Source organism: Scyliorhinus torazame, chromosome 15, assembly GCF_047496885.1.
Source record: "Scyliorhinus torazame isolate Kashiwa2021f chromosome 15, sScyTor2.1, whole genome shotgun sequence".
Taxonomy (NCBI): domain Eukaryota; kingdom Metazoa; phylum Chordata; class Chondrichthyes; order Carcharhiniformes; family Scyliorhinidae; genus Scyliorhinus; species Scyliorhinus torazame.
In genome coordinates, this window is record NC_092721.1 from 211,001,816 (window position 1) to 211,025,536 (window position 23,721).

General features: G+C 48.8%; 1 protein-coding gene across 1 annotated transcript in view; it reads left to right on the forward strand.

Annotated features, from left to right (window-relative positions):
• The first annotated feature begins 10,154 nt into the window (after window positions 1-10,154).
• Window positions 10,155-23,721, forward strand: part of LOC140391348 (dynein heavy chain domain-containing protein 1-like) — a 479,751-nt gene continuing 466,184 nt past the window's right edge. The window contains exon 1 of the mRNA XM_072475926.1: window positions 10,155-13,434. Coding sequence (XP_072332027.1) covers window positions 10,155-13,434 — 3,280 coding nt within the window. The remainder of the gene's footprint in view (window positions 13,435-23,721) is intronic.

A 23,721-nucleotide genomic window follows, 5' to 3' on the forward strand; every position in this document is an offset into this window, starting at 1 on the left:
CAAGATTTATAATCATCTAGATAGGAATAATATGATCAGGGATAGTCAGCATTGCTTTGTGAAGGGTAGGTCATGCCTCACAAACCTTATCGAGTTCTTTGAGAAGGTGACTGAACAGGTAGATGAGGGTAGAGCAGTTGATGTGGTGTATATGGATTTCAGCAAAGCGTTTGATAAGGTTCCCCACGGTAGGCTATTGCAGAAAATACGGAGGCTGGGGATTGAGGGTGATTTAGAGATGTGGATCAGAAATTGGCTAGCTGAAAGAAGACTGAGGGTGGTGGTTGATGGGAAATGTTCAGAATAGAGTACAGTCACAAGTGGAGTACCACAAGGATCTGTTCTGGGGCCGTTGCTGTTTGTCATTTTTATCAATGACCTAGAGGAAGGCGCAGAAGGGTGGGTGAGTAAATTTGCAGACGATACTAAAGTCGGTGGTGTTGTCGATAGTGTGGAAGGATGTAGCAGGTTACAGAGGGATATAGATAAGCTGCAGAGCTGGGCTGAGAGGTGGCAAATGGAGTTTAATGTAGAGAAGTGTGAGGTGATTCACTTTGGAAGGAATAACAGGAATGCGGAATATTTGGCTAATGGTAAAGTTCTTGAAAGTGTGGATGAGCAGAGGGATCTAGGTGTCCATGTACATAGATCCCTGAAAGTTGCCACCCAGTTTGATAGGGTTGTGAAGAAGGCCTATGGAGTGTTGGCCTTTATTGGTAGAGGGATTGAGTTCCGGAGTCGGGAGGTCATGTTGCAGCTGTACAGAACTCTGGTACGGCCGCATTTGGAGTATTGCGTACAGTTCTGGTCACCGCATTATAGAAAGGACGTGGAGGCTTTAGAGCGGGTGCAGAGGAGATTTACCAGGATGTTGCCTGGTATGGAGGGAAAATCTTATGAGGAAAGGCTGATGGACTTGAGATTGTTTTCGTTGGAGAGAAGAAGGTTAAGAGGAGACTTAATAGAGGCATACAAAATGATCAGGGGGTTGGATAGGGTGGACATTGAGAGCCTTCTCCCGCGGATGGAAATGGCTGGCACGAGGCCATTAAAGTTATAACTTTAATAGCTCTGCAGCTTATCTATATCCCTCTGTAACCTGCTACATCCTTCCACACTATCGACAACACCACCGACTTTAGTATCGTTATAACTTTAAACTGAGGGGTAATAGATATAGGACAGAGGTCAGAGGTAGGTACTTTACGCAAAGAGTAGTGAGGCCGTGGAATGCCCTACCTGCTACAGTAGTGAACTCGCCAACATTGAGGGCATTTAAAAGTTTATTGGATAAACATATGGATGATATTGGCATAGTGTAGGTTAGATGGCTTTTGTTTCGGTGCAACATCGTGGGCCGAAGGGCCTGTACTGCGCTGTATTGTTCTATGTTCTATGTTCTAAGAAAGCCCAGATTTTGCAGGAAAAAGTGATTTACTTGGGTACAGTAATCACTCATGGTAAACGCGAGATCGAGCAAAAGAGAATTGACTTGATCGTCAAATTGCCCCTTCCACATAACGTAACAGCCCTCCGGTCATTTCTAGGACTGGTTGGCTACTGCCGAAACCATATCGACGGTTTCGCCACAAAAGCAGCGCCCCTATCCGACCTTCTCAAGAAACAGGAACCTTGGGAATGGCTTCCACAGCACACGGATGCCGTGGATACTTTAAAAAGAGCACTTTCCCCGTACGCAATCGAAGTAGCAAGCACCGACCGAACCCTTTCGGCCATGCTCCTCCAGGAACGTCATGACCTATTACGCCCCATGGCATACGCCTCACGCGTGTTAGATCCTGTCGAGCAAGGATTTTCTGCCTGCGAAAGGCACCTGCTCGCAGTTTTTTGGGCAGTACAGTACTTCGCCTACATTACAGGACTCAACCCCATCACCATTCTCACTGAACACACCCCGACACAGCTATTATTAGACGGCCGACTTAAAGATGGCACAGTCAGCCAAATCCGCGCAGCCCGTTGGACCCTTCTTTTACAGGGACGGGACATTACAGTGAAAAGAACCAAGATCCGCACTTTCCTAGCCAACAATTTGCAATATGCAGGTACCCCACATGAGTGAGAGATCATCACCACAAAACACATCACAGGCCCATTTATACCTAAGTCAGCTCCCAGGAAAGCAGGAAATACACCCCAGAGACCCCAGCCCACAGACACGTGCGCACCCCTGAAAATTTATGTGGATAAACTCCTCCACAGTTTTGAATGGAAAGAGAATCACCGGTTGCGGTATTTATGTAGAGGACGCGCAGGGATGCGTCCTTGAAGAGATTTTATTAAAGTTGCCAGGACATCTAGGCTCGCAGGCAGCAGAACTGGCAGCCATAGGTTACATTGTTGATCACACTGACTCGTTCCCGACCCCAGCGGACATATATTCGGACAGTTTATATGTCTGCAATAGTTTAACAGAATTCCTACCCCTGTGGGAAACTAGAGGATTTGTTTCCGCAGACGGAAAGCCCCTACCCTCAGCCCCATTACTCCGGCATATCCTAGAGACAGCTAAAGATAGGAAATATGGTATAATTAAGGTTCGCAGTCATCACTGTTCTTTCTCCTCCCCCCCCCCCTCCCCCCCCCCCCCCCCCCCCCGGTAAAGCAGACGCCCGAGCGAAGGCAGGTTCCAGACATGGTTACTTTTGGAGACCCCCCGAGAGCACCCCAGTACACGCGGTTCAGGTCTCACAGACCAACATTCAGGATCTAGCGAAAGCCCAAAAAGATGATGAAAAGCTCAGGGAAGTTTTAAAAGGAACCTTCCAAGCCCCGTGCGATAAGTTTAAGAACGCAATAACCACACATGATGGTGTGATTTTGAAAGACAGCATTTATGTAGTCCCCAGCCAGGACAGGAACCAGATTATTTGTCAGTTCCATGACAATCACGGTCACCAAGGCATTGAACCCACCCTAGCCCACCTCAGACCTCTCTGCTGGTGGCCTAATTTAAAAGCCGATGTAACCCATTACATTGAAAATTGCTTGATCTGTGCCCAGAACAATCCAGACAGATATGCAAGAAAGGCTCAGCTAAGTCACACCGGCCCCGTTAATGGCCCCTGGACGAATTTGCAGATAGATTACATAGGGCCCCTACCCCCCCTGCAGAAATGGTTTTAAGTTTGTGTTGGTGGTCATCGATACCTTCACAGAATGGATGGACGCTTTTCCATCCAGAACGAATACAGCCAAAACAACAGCTAAAATCTTCACTCAGCACATCTTTACAAGATGGGGCCTCTCACGCAGTATAGAGTCCGATCAAGGCTCCCATTTTACAGGACGAGTAATGAAAAATGTCCTCACAATTTTCGGAATTAGACAAAAGTTTCACATAGCCTACCACCCCCAGTCAAGCGGCATTGTAGAGAGGATGAACAGAACTCTAAAAGCCACTCTCAGGAAAATGGTACAACAGAACAACAGCACCTGGGATTCAGTTCTCCCATTTGCTTTAATGTTCTTATGAAACACGGTATCCACGTCCACAGGATACACCCCCCCCACCCTCGTGACATGACGCCCCATGAAAGGGACAGAGTATTTATTAGGACTGGGTTAGGACTGGATTTGGCCAGCCCCACAGTCACTGCCCTCACGCATGAAAATGCTGTACAGCAGCTTATTGAGAATATAAAGGCAGCCCAGCTCGCAGCAGCTGTGAGACTTGGGACCAGGAGGAAACAAAACAAAGCTTGTTTCGATAAAACGGTACACGCCACCGAGTTTGTAGTAGGGCAGCAAGTGATGCTTTCCCTATACAACCCCAGTTCATTCCTTTCCCCAAAATTTTCCAGACCGTACTCCATTTCGGACAAAGTCAGCCCCTCTGTATACAAGATCATATATCCCAATGGCAAGTCTGCTTAAGGCTTATGGCTCGCAGAACAACCATTCACACCACATCTCGCTCGCAGCAGCAGACGAACATGCCACGCCCACAGATGACGCATTCCTACCCTCCCCCAGCCAGTCCAGCCCGTCCTCAGACACATCTTCAACTCCGCCCCCAGAGGCACGACTCCGCCTCTCTCTTCCTTCAACCAGCAGCGACAGCGACAGCGATAGCGACAGCAACGACGACAGCCACAGCACACCACGTTATGATTACACCCCTGCACCAGGCCCCACTCCCAGCGAATCCGAGCATGATTCCAGCGACCCCTTCGAAATCACATACATCAAAGCCCCTGACTCAGACCCACCGCCCGACGATTACGGATTGAAGCATAGTAGCTCCAACCTCGACACACGATTCTGGCACCGAGACAATTCGTTCAGGCTCATCCAGAATGGTGAGATGGACCCCAACTCGCCCCAAGCAGCTTTAGCCAAACTACTCCAGTAGTATGGCAGCCGGGAGAAGGTGATGACATAGAATCTGACTCCCACCAAACGAATCCCTTTGCGACCCTGTTCGCTACTGAGCAATGAGGTGTCCACATGATGGCAAAAAGGAACCGATGGAGAGATACGGTGTCCTTTCTGATGGAACCTGCACCATGTTTGTAATGTATGTTTGTTCATTTAATGTACATGTTCAATGTTGTTTGTGAAGTTAAAAGTTTTCATGGCCCCACGCCACCACTTTTTTTGGCGCCCAATGGCTGCTCATGGAACACGATTATCAACAGATGACCATTCAGAGGAACTAGTTTGTCGGCAGACACCACTCATAACTACTCTCCTGATTTGAAGGTAATCACGAGAGGCAGCCCCCACGACGACCACATTCTTACCCGTTCTTGCCGGTCGCTCAGGCAGTGGAGAAACGGCACTGGTCCCCGCCCTGTCTGAGGACCCCCCCCTCTGGTCAGCTACGCTCGGGTAGAGCACATATGGCACTGGTCACCGTCCTACCTGGGGATTCCACCCATTTCTAACCCGCGGCCCATACGCACCCCATTTTGGCACTTTCAGTTTGAAATTCTTTTGTTTGTTTCTGGCGACCCTGAGGTTGCTTCCATACGCTGTTTACATCCTCAAACACTAGGATGGCAGATCGCACAGGCTGCGAGACGGCTCGCACTGTGTCAGTATTTTTCTCGGATGTCTTGTCCAAATATTCGGTTTAAAAAGAAAATGAGGGAGTCACAGATGGTGACCAATTATAATGGATAATTGGCAACAAAGGACAGACAGACATCCGAGATCTTAAGCAAGATAATAACAGATATTATGCTTGTGTCCACAGAACTCCGGAACCTCAGGAACTCCAGAGAAAGAAAAAGAAGACCAACAAAAGGAAAGATGAAGACAACTTCATGCTTTTCACTTGGATCTTAGCGGGATCCCTTCAGTTGCGCATGGACGCTACCCCCCTGACCCCTACCACACAGGCCGTGAATGATTCCCACCCCTGCCATACACTGTACCCCAAAATAGTTAACCCCGAGATAGATAACCCTGCAATAGTTTACCCCGAGGTAGTTACCCCCGAGACAGTTATCGACACCCCGACCTGGTGTGACAAGTTTATCACCTGGTATTCACTATATTACATCGTAGAAGCACTCTTCGTACTCTACAGTATCGTGCAGACACTTAGACTCAGGAAGTGGCGAAGGAGAGCCTCCCGCTCTCGCACCCCGGTATACACGGTCTCCTATTTTCGGACTTCACCAAACCCCCCAATCCCTTTAAGTGAATTAAAGTGCATCCGTTTTTCTTTATGTGTGTTTTGTTCGTTCAATAAAGAAATGTAAACCTCTGTGCTCAACTGCCAAGCCAGAGAAACTTGTGTTAGAACATAAGAACTAGGAGCAGGAGTAGGCCATCTGGCCCCTCGAGCCTGCTCCACCATTCAATGAGATCATGGCTGATCTTTTGTGGACTCAGCTCCACCTTCCGGCCCGAACACCATAACCCTTAATCCCTTTATTCTTCAAAAAACTATCTATCTTTATCTTTAAAACATTTAATGAAGGAGCCTCTACTGCTTCACTGGGCAAGGAATTCCATAGATTCACAACCCTTTGAGTGAAGAAGTTCCTCCTAAACTCAGTCTTAAATCTACTTCCCCTTATTTTGATGCTATGCCCCCTAGTTCTGCTTTCACCCGCCAGTGGAAACAACCTGCCCGCATCTATCCTATCTATTCCCTTCATAATCTTATATGTTTCTATAAGATCCCCCCTCATCCTTCTAAATTCCAACGAGTACAGTCCCAGTCTACTCAACCACTCTTCGTAATCCAACCCCTTCAGCTCTGGGATTAACCTAGTGAATCTCCTCTGCACACCCTCCAGTGCCAGTACGTCCTTTCTCAAGTAAGGAGACCAAAACTGAACACAATACTCCAGGTGTGGCCTCACTAACACCTTATACAATTGCAGCATAACCTCCCTAGTCTTAAACTCCATCCCTCTAGCAATTAAGGACAAAATTCCATTTGCCTTCTTAATCACCTGTTGCACCTGAAAACCAACGTTTTGCAACTCATGCACTAGCACATCCAGGTCTCTCTGCACAGCAGCATGTTTTAATATTTTATCATTTAAATAATAATCTCTTTTGCTGTTATTCCTACCAAAATGGATAACCTCACATTTGTCAACATTGTATTCCATCTGCCAGACCCTAGCCCATTCACTTAGCCTATCCAATTCCCTCTGCAGACTTCCAGTATCCTCTGCACTTTTTGCTTTACCACTTATCTCAGTGTCGTCTGCAAACTTCGATACATTGCCCTTGGTCCCCAACTCCAAATCATCAATGTAAATTGTGAACAGTTGTGGGCCCAACACTGATCCCTGAGGGACACCACTAGCTACTGATTGCCAACCAGAGAAACACCCATTAATCCCCACTCTTTGCTTTCTATTAATTAACCAATCCTCTATCCATGCTACTACTTTACCCTTAATGCCATGCATCTTTATCTTATGCAACAACCTTTTGTGTGGCACCTTGTCAAAGGCTTTCTGGAATCCAGATATACCACATCCATTGGCTCCCCGTTATCTACCGCACTGTTAATGTCCTCAAAAAATTCCACTAAATTAGTTAGGCACGACCTGCCCTTTATGAACCCATGCTGCGTCTGTCCAATGGGACAATTTCCATCCAGATGCCTCGCTATTTCTTCCTTGATGATAGATTCCAGCATCTTCCCTACTACCGAAGTTAAGCTCACTGGCCTATAATTACCCACTTTCTGCCTACCTCCTTTTTTAAACAGTGGTGTCACGTTTGCTAATTTCCAATCCGCCAGGACCACCCCAGAGTCTAGTGAATTTTGGTAAACTATCACTAGTGCATTTGCAATTTCCCTAGCCATCTCTTTTAGCACTCTGGGATGCATTCCATCAGGTCCAGGAGACTTGTCTACCTTTAGCCCCATTAGCTTGCCCATCACTACCTCCTTGGTGATAACAATCCTCTCAAGGTCCTCACCTGTCATAGCCTCATTTCCATCAGTCACTGGCATGTTATTTGTGTCTTCCACTGTGAAGCCCGACCCAAAAATCCTGTTCAGTTCCTCAGCCATTTCCTTATCTCCCATTATTAAATCCCCCTTCTCATCCTCTAAATGACCAATATTTACCTTAGCCACTCTTTTTTGTTTTATGAATTTGTAGAAACTTTGACTATCTGTTTTTATATTCTGAGCAAGTTTACTCTCATAATCTATCTTACTCTTCTTTATAGCTTTTTTAGTAGCTTTCTGTTGCCCCCTAAAGATTTCCCAGTCCTCTAGTCTCCCACTGATCTTTGCTACTTTGTATGTTTTTTCCTTCAATTTGATACTCTCCCTTATTTCCTTAGATATCCACGGTCGATTTTCCCTCTTTTTACCGTCCTTCCTTTTTGTTGGTATAAACCTTTGCTGAGCACTGTGAAAAATCACTTGGAAGGTTCTCCACTGTTCCTCAACTGTTTCACTATAAAGTCTTTGCTCCCAGTCTACCTTAGCTAGTTCTTCTCTCATCCCATTGTAATCTCCTTTGTTTAAGCACAAAACACTAGTGCTTGATTTTACCTTCTCACCCTCCATCTGTATTTTAAATTCCACCATATTGTGATCGCTCCTTCCGAGAGGAACTCTAACTATGAGATCCTGAACCAATCCTGTCTCATTACACAGGACCAGATCTAGGACTGCTTGTTCCCTCGTAGGTTCCATTACATGCTGTTCTAGGAAACTATCGCGGATACATTCTATAAACTCCTCCTCAAGGCTGCCTTGACCGACCTGGTTAAATCAATCAACATGTAGATTAAACTCCCCCATGATAACTGCTGTACCATTTCTACATGCATCAGTTATTTCTTTGTTTATTGCCTGCCCCACCATAATGTTACTATTTGGTGGCCTATAGATTATGTTGCTGCTATGTATTCAGTTTAAAGTGTTGCAGATTATTGTTGATTGTTAGAGTGAGGATAGTTTATTGAGGATAGTTAGAGGTTCCAGTTTTTTTATTTTGTTTTGCATGCCTGAATATCATAGCGCCCCGTAGAGTTTTATAATGATGTATGTATGTAAAATGATTTTAGGTAAATTTGCGATTCACAGGATAGGGCAGTGTAGAGCCCGTGAAGTGCTTATGGGTGCCCCGCTTGGTCAGAGACCGAAGACGACGCGGTAATGTGATCCTTCACACTTCGCGTTGACGATCACAAGGAGGGATTGTAGCCATCTGGGATGGCCAGTTCCCGATTTAAAAATGGACACTTTGCAAAGATTGCAGGGAAAATGGACAATGCTGAGAAAACAAGCAGTTTCAGAGCGTGTCTGTATATTGGAGCCACAGCTGCCAGACAAGACCAAAACTGTAGGCCCATTAGCATACTAATGGCCCATCTCCGGGAACAAAAGAGTAACATTTGAGTAACCGATACTAAGGCAGACACCCCGGCGCCAGAGGAGACCGAAACAAAGCAGGCCAACGGCCACCTAGGACACGCCCAGCCATCAGGGCACCCACCTCTTTATTGGAGGAAATCAATAGGAATGGTCAAGAAACGGCCCAATTGATTGGGGCCAAGTTCAAGCCCCGCCCAAAAGAACGTGAAGCCCCTTTGGGTATAAGAAGGATCCCCCAAGAGAGAATCGCTCTCTTGGACCCGGCTCTCACAGCGCAGAGACTCGTCTACCAGCTGCACGAGAAACAAGTAAGTCCAAGGTCAACGCTCGCTACCAGACGGACGACCTTAGCTGTTCCCCTGTACCAGTTCGACTCCAGCAGCCTCAGATCCGAACAACGGCCATTGTTCCTCTGACTGAGTGGGCACCCGAAGCTAAGTATAGGCTTTAGCAGTAGTGATAGTTTAGTCTGTAGAGTTTTGTGCATGAGTATATTTAACTGTGTGTGTAAATAAATAAGCATTGACTTCGAACTAACTAACTGGTGTATCGAGTCTTTGATCAGTATTCGGTTTGAACCTTGTGACGGTATCGAAAGATACCTGACGACTCTAGAGCAAAACGTAATTAGAATCAAGGAAGGCGACCATATTGACCGCCATATTCAGAGCCAACCAAAGAGAGCAACAGGATTCCTCCCACAAGTCCCGAAAGATGTGCTGTTAGGTAATTTGGACATTCTGAATTCTCCCTCTGTGTCCCGAACAGGCGCCGGAATGTGGCGACTAGGGGATTTTCACAGTAACCTCATTGCAGTGTTAATGTAAGCCTACTTGTCACACAAATAAAGATTATTACTATTATTGTATCTCAGCTACCTTGTGCTAAAGCACAACAGTCCAATAGTTTCTTTCATTTCTTGTCCATTAGCTCTTAGTGGTTTCTGTATTGTACCCCGAATTCTCTCTGCTCCCTACTATTCTCAGCTTCCAGCCATTTCCTGGCTCGAACGTTTCCAAGACCTGCTGCTGATTGTCTGCTTGCCGGTCATTGACATTTATCCTCCATTTCTGCTGGATAACTAACCACTAATAGGCCGACAAGGTTTGGGTTAGAAACTAGCCGTAGCGTTGCCCAGGACGTGGCGCTCCACTCGCTTGATTCCTGCATCAGGGTAAAATGGTGCCTAGAGAGTAGGTAAGAAGCGAGGATAAGATTTGGAGAGTGTGGAGCAGTTCAGGGATGAGGCTGTGGGGAGTGTTCTAGAAGCAGGCTATTCTATCTGTGCTTGATGAGCTCTGCTACGTTTATCTCACAGATGGCCAAGATTGAAGCAGTGGATGGATTGTATCGTCGAGTGATTCAGGCCCTCGCCAAAAACCCCTCAGTTCTATCTGTCATCCTCTCCCAAGACACCAAAACGTACCAGGGAATGGTTCTCAGGCTGATCTTCAGAACTGGAATTGAAGCCATGGAAGAAATCATTCTGGAGATGAATCATCTTCTCGAATCTTCCCGACAAGGATTTACACGGTTATATTTCCTCAGTGACGATGACTTATTGCACCTGTTGACCCTACAATCTGATCCCCGCACACTGCTACCTTTTGTCAAGAAGTGTTTCAGGGGTGTACAGGACCTTGACTATGATGTAACGGGCAATGCCAACCTGTTTCTCTTGCCCAGGGTTCATGTTTTGGCAATCTACGGTGACCTACAAGAAAGGGTGAATTTGACGCCTCCGCTGGAGGCCGCCCCAAGCAGCATACCTTGGTTACGGGGCCTGGAGCTGAGAATTCAACAAAGTCTCTTCCATTCCTTGGAACGCTGCATCACAGAGAGGACAGCCTTGGCAGGGGAAATAAACAGCCAGATCATCGTGGAACCCTCCAGCAGATCGGACGCCTACAAGGCAGCACAGTTGATGAAGCCAATTTTAAAATTGGTCAGTAGTTTCCCAGTCCAGTGCATCCAGATCGCTGAAGAAGTTTGTTGGCTCAGTGACATCGAGAACGTGTTGTTCAGGAGATCAAGCAGTAAAGAGTGGTTTAAAACCCTCTACAGCACAAAGATTGACAGGTTGGTCATGTGCGTTCATGGCCTCTGCAAAGATTCCGTGCAGGGATCTGAGGACCCGCACACCCTGTTCTTACTTAAGTGTTTGGTCCTCATTTCAATCAATCACCGGGATATTGGTGACAATCTCATGGCTTCAAACATCGAATCTAAGACTTCATTTGAATGGCACAAATTCATAAAATATCAATTTCATTTGAACTGGATTTTTCCTAAGAGAGAATCATCAAAACCAATAACTAACCAGTTTGGCCATTCAATGCCTGGTGGAGACCAGAGCCAGTTTGGCCTACGATGTTATGTCAACTTCTTGGGAACTAACTATCATTATGACTACGAGTACGTTAGCCCGAAACAATTGTATGTGCAGACACCAGTGACCGAGAGAATGTGTCTGGCTCTGCTTCTTGCTCTTCAAAACTTTAATCCTTGTGCGCTTGTTGGGTCATGTGGCACTGGGAAGACTTCAACCATCTGTCATTTAGCCAAGGCACTTGGATATCAGCTGGTGATCTTCCATTGCTGCAAGAACATGAACTTAGCTTTCATCACCCGGGTACTGAGCGGTGCCATTCAATCCGGGGCCTGGCTAATCCTGGAAAACATTGACTCTCTGACCCCGGGAGCCTCGTCTATTCTGGGCCAGCACTTGTCCACAATCCAGAATTCCTACAGGGCATTAACCACGAAAGATCATTTCAACACATCCTACATGGACCATAGTGCTGGTCCTTACAGAAAGGAATTAGGAACAAACCTGACTGATGTAACAGACAGTGGGAACCTGAATGACAAAAGCAGATATACCTGGAGCTGTGAGGATTTGAGGAGATTTGACCCAACTGCCCTGGGGAGCGTGGTGTTTGCAGGAAATGTCATCCCAGCCAGAGTGAGCTACGGTGCGTTTGTAACTCTTCACAGATTTGATTCGAGTGTCCTGATTCCAGAGAACTTGCGCCTGGCGTTGAGGCCTGTCAGTGTGATCCAGCCAGATATTAAAGTGATCACTGAAGTGAAACTCCTCTCCATTGGCTTCCTGAAGGCTTCTCATTTATCTGGGAAAATCCTGTCATTCTTCGAGGTTGCAAAGGATTTGGGTTCCATCACGGATTGCTGCCAGTTACCGCTGATAGAGAAAGCTTTAAACACTGCAGCAAAAATCCTTTACCAAACACTGCAGCCAATAAAGAAAGACTCAGAACTAAGGAGCAATGGACATTCCAATCCTTCCCAATCTCAACCAACACAAGCTCAAAATGAACAAAAAGGGGACAGAGGCAATAGTGATACTGATGGAACCACAATTAACGCAGGCACTGGAGAACAATGTCTGTCAGTGTCTCATCAGCACGTGCTCAATACAAGTTCAACAGCTGCTGACTATGAGACATTGGAATTCTCGGAGGACAGCAGAAATATTCCAGCATCTGTCTTTGAATCTGTACTCTCGATTGAAGAACATTCAGTTCTGAAAGCTCTTGCAATGATCCTCTTCCCTACTGTGTCAGATGGTGATAAACTCTTCCGTTTGAAGGGATTACTGAGAGATCTGTTCCCGGAGTCCTGTATGACACCTGCTTACCTGGATTCTGATCCCCATCTGCTTTCTGCCATTGAACAGGAGCTGCTGGACACAGACCATCAGGTGACCAACCAAACAGTGAAGAATATACTTGCACTTTACCAAGCATTAAAGGTTAGCAAAGGAGTGATCATGTATGGATATTCAGGCAGTGGAAAGACAACGTCATACAGGACTTTGTCAAGGACGATGAACCTTTTGGCTAAAAATGAGTCTAAGGAAACAGGAGATGAATCTGATTATCCCAGCCCCACACACAGAACAGTGCAAGTCTCTGTCTGTTTCCCAAACAGCCTGTCCATAGAGGAGCTGCTCGGAGTCATGGACAACCAGACCTGGAAGAATGGGATTGTGGCCAAGTGGCTGAGTATAGCGCAGAGCTGGTCCCAGGCCAGGGCTCTTGTGAAAGAGTTCAAATCGCCCCAGGTGAAACCCTACCGCTGCCCTGAACCACTCCGCTGGATAGTGTTGGATGGTGAACTTTGTTTAGACTGGCTGGGTCCAATTAGCGGTTTGGTATCTCAGAGTCAATCTCTCACTCTTTCCAATGGAGAACAGATACGCTTGGCAGAATCTACTTCCCTTATCCTAGAGGTCACTGATCTCAGCAATGCCCCCCCATCAGCAGTCACCTGGTGTAACCTGGTGCATTTTCAGGGCAGTGAAATGTGGAAGGCAGTGGTGGATGTCATGATGAACAAGGTATACAGTAATTACACTGTGCCACGGGACATGGTGCAGGTGTGGACAAGACTTGGTCACAATCTCATTCCCAACACTCTGACTTTCGTGGAGAAGCATTGTACTTCTGCACTAAACTACCAAGCGGACTACGTCATGATCAAACAAAACAAAGTGGCCCGTGGGTTACAAGAAGTGATGACGTTCAGGAACATTCTTCATGCCCTCCTCGACAAACACCTGGCACGTGACCAACAGGGTGAGTATGAAGTGGGTAAGGCCAATTACTCCCAGAAAAACAGGCAATGTAAAACTGGGAGCAACAGGGAAACACTGACACCCATCAAACACTCCCAGGACACGGTTAGATACAGAGTAAAGCTCCCTCTACACTGTCCCCATCAAACACTCCCAGGACAGGTAAAGCACGGGGTTAGATACAGGGTAAAGCTCCCTCTACACTGTCCCCGTCAAACACTCCCAGGACAGGGCCAGCACGGGGTTAGATACAGAGTAAAGCTCCCTCTACACGGTCCCCATCAAACACTCCCGGGACAGGTACAGCACGGGGTTAGATACAGAGTAAAGCTCCCTCTACACTGTCCCCATCAAACACTCCCAGGACAGGTACAGCCCGGGGTTATACAGAGTAAAGCTCCCTCTACACTGTCCCCATCAAACACTCCCAGGACAGGTACAGCACGGGGTTAGATACAGAGTAAAGCTCCCTCTACACTGTCCCCATCAAACACTCCCAGGACAGGTACAGCACGGGGTTAGATACAGAGAAAAGCTCCCTCTCCACTGTCCCCATCAAACACTCCCAGGACAGGTACAGCACGGGGTTAGATACAGAGTTAAACTCCCTCTACACTGTCCCCATCAAACACTCCCAGGACAGGTACAGCATGGGGTTAGATACAGAGTGAAGCTCCCTCGACAGGGATAGTCAGCATGGCTTTGTGAAGGGTAGGTCATGCCTCACAAACCTTATTGAGTTCTTTGATAAGGTGACTGAACAGGTAGACGAGGGTAGAGCAGTTGATGTGGTGTATATGGATTTCAGCAAAGCGTTTGATAAGGTTCCCCACGGTAGGCTATTGCAAAAAATACGGAGGCTGGGGATTGAGGGTGATTTAGAGATGTGGATCAGAAATTGGCTAGCTGAAAGAAGACAGAGGGTGGTGGTTGATGGGAAATGTTCAGAATGGAGTACAGTCACAAGTGGAGTACCACAAGGATCTGTTCTGGGGCCGTTGCTGTTTGTCATTTTTATCAATGACCTAGAGGAAGGCGCAGAAGGGTGGGTGAGTAAATTTGCAGACGATACTAAAGTCGGTGGTGTTGTCGATAGTGTGGAAGGATGTAGCAGATTACAGAGGGATATAGATAAGCTGCAGAGCTGGGCCGAGAGGTGGCAAATGGAGTTTAATGTAGAGAAGTGTGAGGTGATTCACTTTGGAAGGAATAACAGGAATGCGGAATATTTGGCTAATGGTAAAGTTCTTGAAAGTGTGGATGAGCAGAGGGATCTAGGTGTCCATGTACATAGATCCCTGAAAGTTGCCACCCAGGTTGATAGGGTTGTGAAGAAGGCCTATGGAGTGTTGGCCTTTATTGGTAGAGGGATTGAGTTCCGGAGTCGGGAGGTCATGTTGCAGCTGTTCAGAACTCTGGTACGGCCGCATTTGGAGTATTGCGTACAGTTCTGGTCACCGCATTATAGGAAGGACGTGGAGGCTTTGGAGCGGGTGCAGAGGAGATTTACCAGGATGTTGCCTGGTATGGAGGGAAAATCTTATGAGGAAAGGCTGATGGACTTGAAGTTGTTTTCGTTGGAGAGAAGAAGGTTAAGAGGAGACTTAATAGAGGCATACAAAATGATCAGGGGGTTGGATAGGGTGGACAGTGAGAGCCTTCTCCCACGGATGGATATGGCTGGCACGAGGGGACATAACTTTAAACTGAGGGGTAATAGATATAGGACAGAGGTCAGAGGTAGGTTCTTTACACAAAGAGTAGTGAGGCCGTGGAATGCCCTACCTGCTACAGTGGTGAACTCGCCAACATTGAGGGCATTTAAAAGTTTATTGGATAAACATATGGATGATAATGGCATAGTGTAGGTTGGATGGCTTTTGTTTCGGTGCAACATCGTGGGCCGAAGGGCCTGGACTGCGCTGTATTGTTCTATGTTCTATGACACTGTCCCCATCAAACACTCCCAGGACAGGTACAGCACGGGGTTAGATACAGAGTAAAGCTCCCTCTCCACTGTCCCCATCAAACACTCCCAGGACAGGTACAACACGGGGTTAGATACAGAGTAAAACTCCCTCTACACTGTCCCCATCAAACACTCCCAGGACAGGTAAAGCACGGGGTTAGATACAGAGTAAAGCTCCCTCTACACTGTCCCCATCAAACACTCCCAGGACAGGTACAGCACGGTGTGAGATACAGAGTAAAGCTCACTCTACACTGTCCCCATCAAACACTCCCAGCACAGGTACAGCACGGAGTTAGATACACAGTAAAGCTCCCTCTACACTGTCCCCATCAAACACTCCCAGACAGGTACAACACAGGGTTAGATACAGAGTAAAGCGCCCTCTACACTGTCCCCATCAAACACTCCCAGGACAGGGACAGCACGGGGTTAGATACAGAGTAAAGCTCCCTCTACACTGTCCCCATCAAACACTGCCAGGACAGGTACAGCACGTGGTTAGATACAGAGTAAAGCTCCCTCTACTCTGTCCTCACCAAACACTCCCGGGACAGGTACAGCACGGGGTTAGATACAGGGTAAAGCTCCCTCTACACTGTCCCCATCAAATACTCCCAGGACAGGTACAGCACGGGGTTAGATACTGAGTAAAGCTCCCTCTACACTGTCCCCATCAAACACTCCCAGGACAGGTACAGCCCGGGGTTATACAGAGTAAAGCTCCCTCTACACTGTCCCCATCAAACACTCCCAGGACAGGTACAGCACGGGGTTAGATACAGAGTAAAACTCCCTCTACACTGTCCCCATCAAACACTCCCAGGACAGGTACAGCATGGGGTTAGATACAGAGTGAAGCTCCCTCTACACTGTCCCCATCAAACACTCCCAGGACAGGTACAGCACGGGGTTAGATACAGAGTAAAGCTCCCTCTCCACTGTCCCCATCAAACACTCCCAGGCAGGTACAGCACGGGGTTAGATACAGAGTAAAACTCCCTCTACACTGTCCCCATCAAACACTCCCAGGACAGGTACAGCACGGGGTTAGATACAGAGTAAAGCTCCCTCTACTCTGTCCCCATCAAACATTCCCGGGACAGGTACAGCACGGGGTTCGATACAGGGTGAAGCTCCCTCTACACTGTCCCCGTCAAACACTCCCAGGACAGGGCCAGCACGGGGTTAGATACAGAGTAAAGCTCCCTCTACTCTGTCCCCATCAAACACTCCCGGGACAGGTACAGCACGGGGTTAGATACAGAGTAAAGCTCCCTCTACACTGTCCCCATCAAATACTCCCAGGACAGGTACAGCATGGGGTTAGATACTGAGTAAAGCTCCCTCTACACTGTCCCCATCAAATACTCCCAGGACAGGTACAGCACGGGGTTAGATACTGAGTAAAGCTCCCTCTACACTGTCCCCAACAAACACTCCCAGGACAGGTACAGCCCGGGGTTATACAGAGTAAAGCTCCCTCTACACTGTCCCCATCAAACACTCCCAGGACAGGTACAGCACGGGGTTAGATACAGAGTAAAGCTCCCTCTACACTGTCCCCATCAAACACTCCCAGGACAGGTACAGCACGGGGTTAGATACAGAGAAAAGCTCCCTCTACACTGTCCCCATCAAACACTCCCAGGACAGGTACAGCACGGGGTTAGATACAGAGTAAAACTCCCTCTACACTGTCCCCATCAAACACTCCCAGGACAGGTACAGCACGGGGTTAGATACAGGGTAAAGCTCCCTCTACACTGTCCCCGTCAAACACTCCCAGGACAGGGCCAGCACGGGGTTAGATACAGAGTAAAGCTCCCTCTGTCCCCATCAAACACTCCCGGGACAGGTACAGCACGGGGTTAAATACAGAGTAAAACTCCCTCTACACTGTCCCCATCAAACACTCCCAGGACAGGTACAGCACGGGGTTAGATACACAGTGAAGCTCCCTCTACACGGTCCCCATCAAACACTCCCAGGACAGGTACAGCACGGGTTTAGATACAGAGTAAAGCTCCCCCTACACTGTCCCCATCAAACACTCCCAGGACAGGTACAGCACGGGGTTAGATACAGAGTAAAGCTCCCTCTCCACTGTCCCCATCAAACACTCCCAGGACAGGTACAGCACGGGGTTAGATACAGAGTAAAACTCCCTCTACACTGTCCCCATCAAACACTCCCAGGACAGGTACAGCATGGGATTAGATACAGAGTGAAGCTCCCGCTACACTGTCCCTATCAAACACTCCCAGGACAGGTACAGCATGGGGTTAGATACAGAGTAAAGCTCCCTCTCCACTGTCCCCATCAAACACTCCCAGGACAGGTACAGCACGGGGTTAGATACAGAGTAAAACTCCCTCTATACTGTCCCCATCAAACACTCCCAGGACAGGTACAGCACGGGGTTAGATACACAGTGAAGCTCCCTCTACACTGTCCCCATCAAACACTCCCAGGACAGGTACAGCACGGGGTTAGATACAGAGTAAAGCTCCCTCTACACTGTCCCCATCAAACACTCCCAGGACAGGTACAGCACGGAGTTAGATACAGAGTAAAGCTCCCTCTACACTGTCCCCATCAAACACTCCCAGGACAGGGACAGCACGGGGTTAGATACAGGGTAAAGCTCCCTCTACACTGTCCCCATCAAACACTCCCAGACAGGTACAACACAGGGTTAGATACAGAGTAAAGCTCCCTCTACACTGTCCCCATCAAACACTCCCAGGACAGGTACAGCACGGGGTTAGATACAGAGTAAAGCTCCCTCTACACTGTCCCCATCAAACACTGCCAGGACTGGTACAGCACGGGGTTAGATACAGAGTAAAGCTCCCTCTACTCTGTCCCCATCAAACACTCCCGGGACAGGTACAGCACGGGGTTAGATACAGGGTAAAGCTCCCTCTACACTGTCCCCGTCAAACACTCCCAGGACAGGGCCAGCACGGGGTTAGATACAGAGTAAAGCTCCCTCTACTCTGTCCCCAACAAACACTCCCGGGACAGGTACAGCACGGGGTTAGATACAGAGTGAAGCTCTCTCTACACTGTCCCCATCAAACACTCCCAGGACAGGTACAGCACGGGGTTAGATACAGAGTAAAGCTCCCTCTACACTGTCCCTATCAAACACTCCCAGGACAGGTACAGCACGGGGTTAGATACAGAGTAAAGCTCCCTCTACACTGTCACCATCAAACACTCCCAGGACAGGTACAGCACGGGGTTAGATACAGAGTAAAGCTCCCTCTACACTGTCCCCATCAAACACGCCCAGGACAGGTACAGCACGGGGTTAGATACAGAGTAAAGCTCCCTCTACACTGTCCCCATCAAACACTCCCAGGACAGGTACAGCACGGGGTTAGATACACAGTGAAGCTCCCTCTACTCTGTCCCCATCAAACACTCCCAGGACAGGTACAGCACGGGGTTAGATACAGAGTAAAGCTCCCTCTACACTGTCCCCATCAAACACTCCCAGGACAGGTACAGCACGGAGTTAGATACAGAGTAAAGCTCCCTCTACACTGTCCCCATCAAACACTCCCAGGACAGGTACAGCACGGGGTTAGATACAGGGTAAAGCTCCCTCTACACTGTCCCCATCAAACACGCCCAGGACAGGTACAGCACGGGGTTAGATACAGAGTAAAGCTCCCTCTACACTGTCCCCATCAAACACTCCCAGGACAGGTACAGCACGGAGTTAGATACAGAGTAAAGCTCCCTCTACACTGTCCCCATCAAACACTCCCAGGACAGGGACAGCACGGGGTTAGATACAGGGTAAAGCTCCCTCTACACTGTCCCCATCAAACACTCCCAGACAGGTACAACACAGGGTTAGATACAGAGTAAAGCTCCCTCTACACTGTCCCCATCAAACACTCCCAGGACAGGTACAGCACGGGGTTAGATACAGAGTAAAGCTCCCTCTACACTGTCCCCATCAAACACTGCCAGGACTGGTACAGCACGGGGTTAGATACAGAGTAAAGCTCCCTCTACTCCGTCCCCATCAAACACTCCCGGGACAGGTACAGCACGGGGTTAGATACAGGGTAAAGCTCCCTCTACACTGTCCCCGTCAAACACTCCCAGGACAGGGCCAGCACGGGGTTATATACAGAGTAAAGCTCCCTCTACTCTGTCCCCAACAAACACTCCCGGGACAGGTACAGCACGGGGTTAGATACAGAGGAAAGCTCCCTCTACACTGTCCCCATCAAATACTCCCAGGACAGGTACAGCACGGGGTTAGATACTGAGTAAAGCTCCCTCTACACTGTCCCCATCAAACACCCCCAGGACAGGTACAGCACGGGGTTAGATACAGAGTAAAGCTCCCTCTCCACTGTCCCCATCAAACACTCCCAGGACAGGTACAGCATGGGGTTAGATACAGAGTGAAGCTCTCTCTACACTGTCCCCATCAAACACTCCCAGGACAGGTACAGCACGGGGTTAGATACAGAGTAAAGCTCCCTCTACTCTGTCCCCATCAAACATTCCCGGGACAGGTACAGCACGGGGTTCGATACAGGGTGAAGCTCCCTCTACACTGTCCCCGTCAAACACTCCCAGGACAGGGCCAGCACGGGGTTAGATACAGAGTAAAGCTCCCTCTACTCTGTCCCCATCAAACACTCCCGGGACAGGTACAGCACGGGGTTAGATACAGAGTAAAGCTCCCTCTACACTGTCCCCATCAAATACTCCCAGGACAGGTACAGCATGGGGTTAGATACTGAGTAAAGCTCCCTCTACACTGTCCCCATCAAATACTCCCAGGACAGGTACAGCACGGGGTTAGATACTGAGTAAAGCTCCCTCTACACTGTCCCCAACAAACACTCCCAGGACAGGTACAGCCCGGGGTTATACAGAGTAAAGCTCCCTCTACACTGTCCCCATCAAACACTCCCAGGACAGGTACAGCACGGGGTTAGATACAGAGTAAAGCTCCCTCTACACTGTCCCCATCAAACACTCCCAGGACAGGTACAGCACGGGGTTAGATACAGAGAAAAGCTCCCTCTACACTGTCCCCATCAAACACTCCCAGGACAGGTACAGCACGGGGTTAGATACAGAGTAAAACTCCCTCTACACTGTCCCCATCAAACACTCCCAGGACAGGTACAGCACGGGGTTAGATACAGGGTAAAGCTCCCTCTACACTGTCCCCGTCAAACACTCCCAGGACAGGGCCAGCACGGGGTTAGATACAGAGTAAAGCTCCCTCGGTCCCCATCAAACACTCCCGGGACAGGTACAGCACGGGGTTAAATACAGAGTAAAACTCCCTCTACACTGTCCCCATCAAACACTCCCAGGACAGGTACAGCACGGGGTTAGATACACAGTGAAGCTCCCTCTACACGGTCCCCATCAAACACTCCCAGGACAGGTACAGCACGGGTTTAGATACAGAGTAAAGCTCCCCCTACACTGTCCCCATCAAACACTCCCAGGACAGGTACAGCACGGGGTTAGATACAGAGTAAAGCTCCCTCTCCACTGTCCCCATCAAACACTCCCAGGACAGGTACAGCACGGGGTTAGATACAGAGTAAAACTCCCTCTACACTGTCCCCATCAAACACTCCCAGGACAGGTACAGCATGGGATTAGATACAGAGTGAAGCTCCCGCTACACTGTCCCTATCAAACACTCCCAGGACAGGTACAGCATGGGGTTAGATACAGAGTAAAGCTCCCTCTCCACTGTCCCCATCAAACACTCCCAGGACAGGTACAGCACGGGGTTAGATACAGAGTAAAACTCCCTCTATACTGTCCCCATCAAACACTCCCAGGACAGGTACAGCACGGGGTTAGATACACAGTGAAGCTCCCTCTACACTGTCCCCATCAAACACTCCCAGGACAGGTACAGCACGGGGTTAGATACAGAGTAAAGCTCCCTCTACACTGTCCCCATCAAACACTCCCAGGACAGGTACAGCACGGAGTTAGATACAGAGTAAAGCTCCCTCTACACTGTCCCCATCAAACACTCCCAGGACAGGGACAGCACGGGGTTAGATACAGGGTAAAGCTCCCTCTACACTGTCCCCATCAAACACTCCCAGACAGGTACAACACAGGGTTAGATACAGAGTAAAGCTCCCTCTACACTGTCCCCATCAAACACTCCCAGGACAGGTACAGCACGGGGTTAGATACAGAGTAAAGCTCCCTCTACACTGTCCCCATCAAACACTGCCAGGACTGGTACAGCACGGGGTTAGATACAGAGTAAAGCTCCCTCTACTCTGTCCCCATCAAACACTCCCGGGACAGGTACAGCACGGGGTTAGATACAGGGTAAAGCTCCCTCTACACTGTCCCCGTCAAACACTCCCAGGACAGGGCCAGCACGGGGTTAGATACAGAGTAAAGCTCCCTCTACTCTGTCCCCAACAAACACTCCCGGGACAGGTACAGCACGGGGTTAGATACAGAGTGAAGCTCTCTCTACACTGTCCCCATCAAACACTCCCAGGACAGGTACAGCACGGGGTTAGATACAGAGTAAAGCTCCCTCTACACTGTCCCTATCAAACACTCCCAGGACAGGTACAGCACGGGGTTAGATACAGAGTAAAGCTCCCTCTACACTGTCACCATCAAACACTCCCAGGACAGGTACAGCACGGGGTTAGATACAGAGTAAAGCTCCCTCTACACTGTCCCCATCAAACACGCCCAGGACAGGTACAGCACGGGGTTAGATACAGAGTAAATCTCCCTCTACACTGTCCCCATCAAACACTCCCAGGACAGGTACAGCACGGGGTTAGATACACAGTGAAGCTCCCTCTACACTGTCCCCATCAAACACTCCCAGGACAGGTACAGCACGGGGTTAGATACAGAGTAAAGCTCCCTCTACACTGTCCCCATCAAACACTCCCAGGACAGGTACAGCACGGAGTTAGATACAGAGTAAAGCTCCCTCTACACTGTCCCCATCAAACACTCCCAGGACAGGTACAGCACGGGGTTAGATACAGGGTAAAGCTCCCTCTACACTGTCCCCATCAAACACGCCCAGGACAGGTACAGCACGGGGTTAGATACAGAGTAAAGCTCCCTCTACACTGTCCCCATCAAACACTCCCAGGACAGGTACAGCACGGAGTTAGATACAGAGTAAAGCTCCCTCTACACTGTCCCCATCAAACACTCCCAGGACAGGGACAGCACGGGGTTAGATACAGGGTAAAGCTCCCTCTACACTGTCCCCATCAAACACTCCCAGACAGGTACAACACAGGGTTAGATACAGAGTAAAGCTCCCTCTACACTGTCCCCATCAAACACTCCCAGGACAGGTACAGCACGGGGTTAGATACAGAGTAAAGCTCCCTCTACACTGTCCCCATCAAACACTGCCAGGACTGGTACAGCACGGGGTTAGATACAGAGTAAAGCTCCCTCTACTCTGTCCCCATCAAACACTCCCGGGACAGGTACAGCACGGGGTTAGATACAGGGTAAAGCTCCCTCTACACTGTCCCCGTCAAACACTCCCAGGACAGGGCCAGCACGGGGTTATATACAGAGTAAAGCTCCCTCTACTCTGTCCCCAACAAACACTCCCGGGACAGGTACAGCACGGGGTTAGATACAGAGGAAAGCTCCCTCTACACTGTCCCCATCAAATACTCCCAGGACAGGTACAGCACGGGGTTAGATACTGAGTAAAGCTCCCTCTACACTGTCCCCATCAAACACCCCCAGGACAGGTACAGCACGGGGTTAGATACAGAGTAAAGCTCCCTCTCCACTGTCCCCATCAAACACTCCCAGGACAGGTACAGCATGGGGTTAGATACAGAGTGAAGCTCTCTCTACACTGTCCCCATCAAACACTCCCAGGACAGGTACAGCACGGGGTTAGATACAGAGTAAAGCTCCCTCTACACGGTCCCCATCAAACACTCCCAGGACAGGTACAGCACGGGTTTAGATACAGAGTAAAGCTCCCCCTACACTGTCCCCATCAAACACTCCCAGGACAGGTACAGCACGGGGTTAGATACAGAGTAAAGCTCCCTCTCCACTGTCCCCATGAAACACTCCCAGGACAGGTACAGCACGGGGTTAGATACAGAGTAAAACTCCCTCTACACTGTCCCCATCAAACACTCCCAGGACAGGTACAGCATGGGATTAGATACAGAGTGAAGCTCCCGCTACACTGTCCCTATCAAACACTCCCAGGACAGGTACAGCATGGGGTTAGATACAGAGTAAAGCTCCCTCTCCACTGTCCCCATCAAA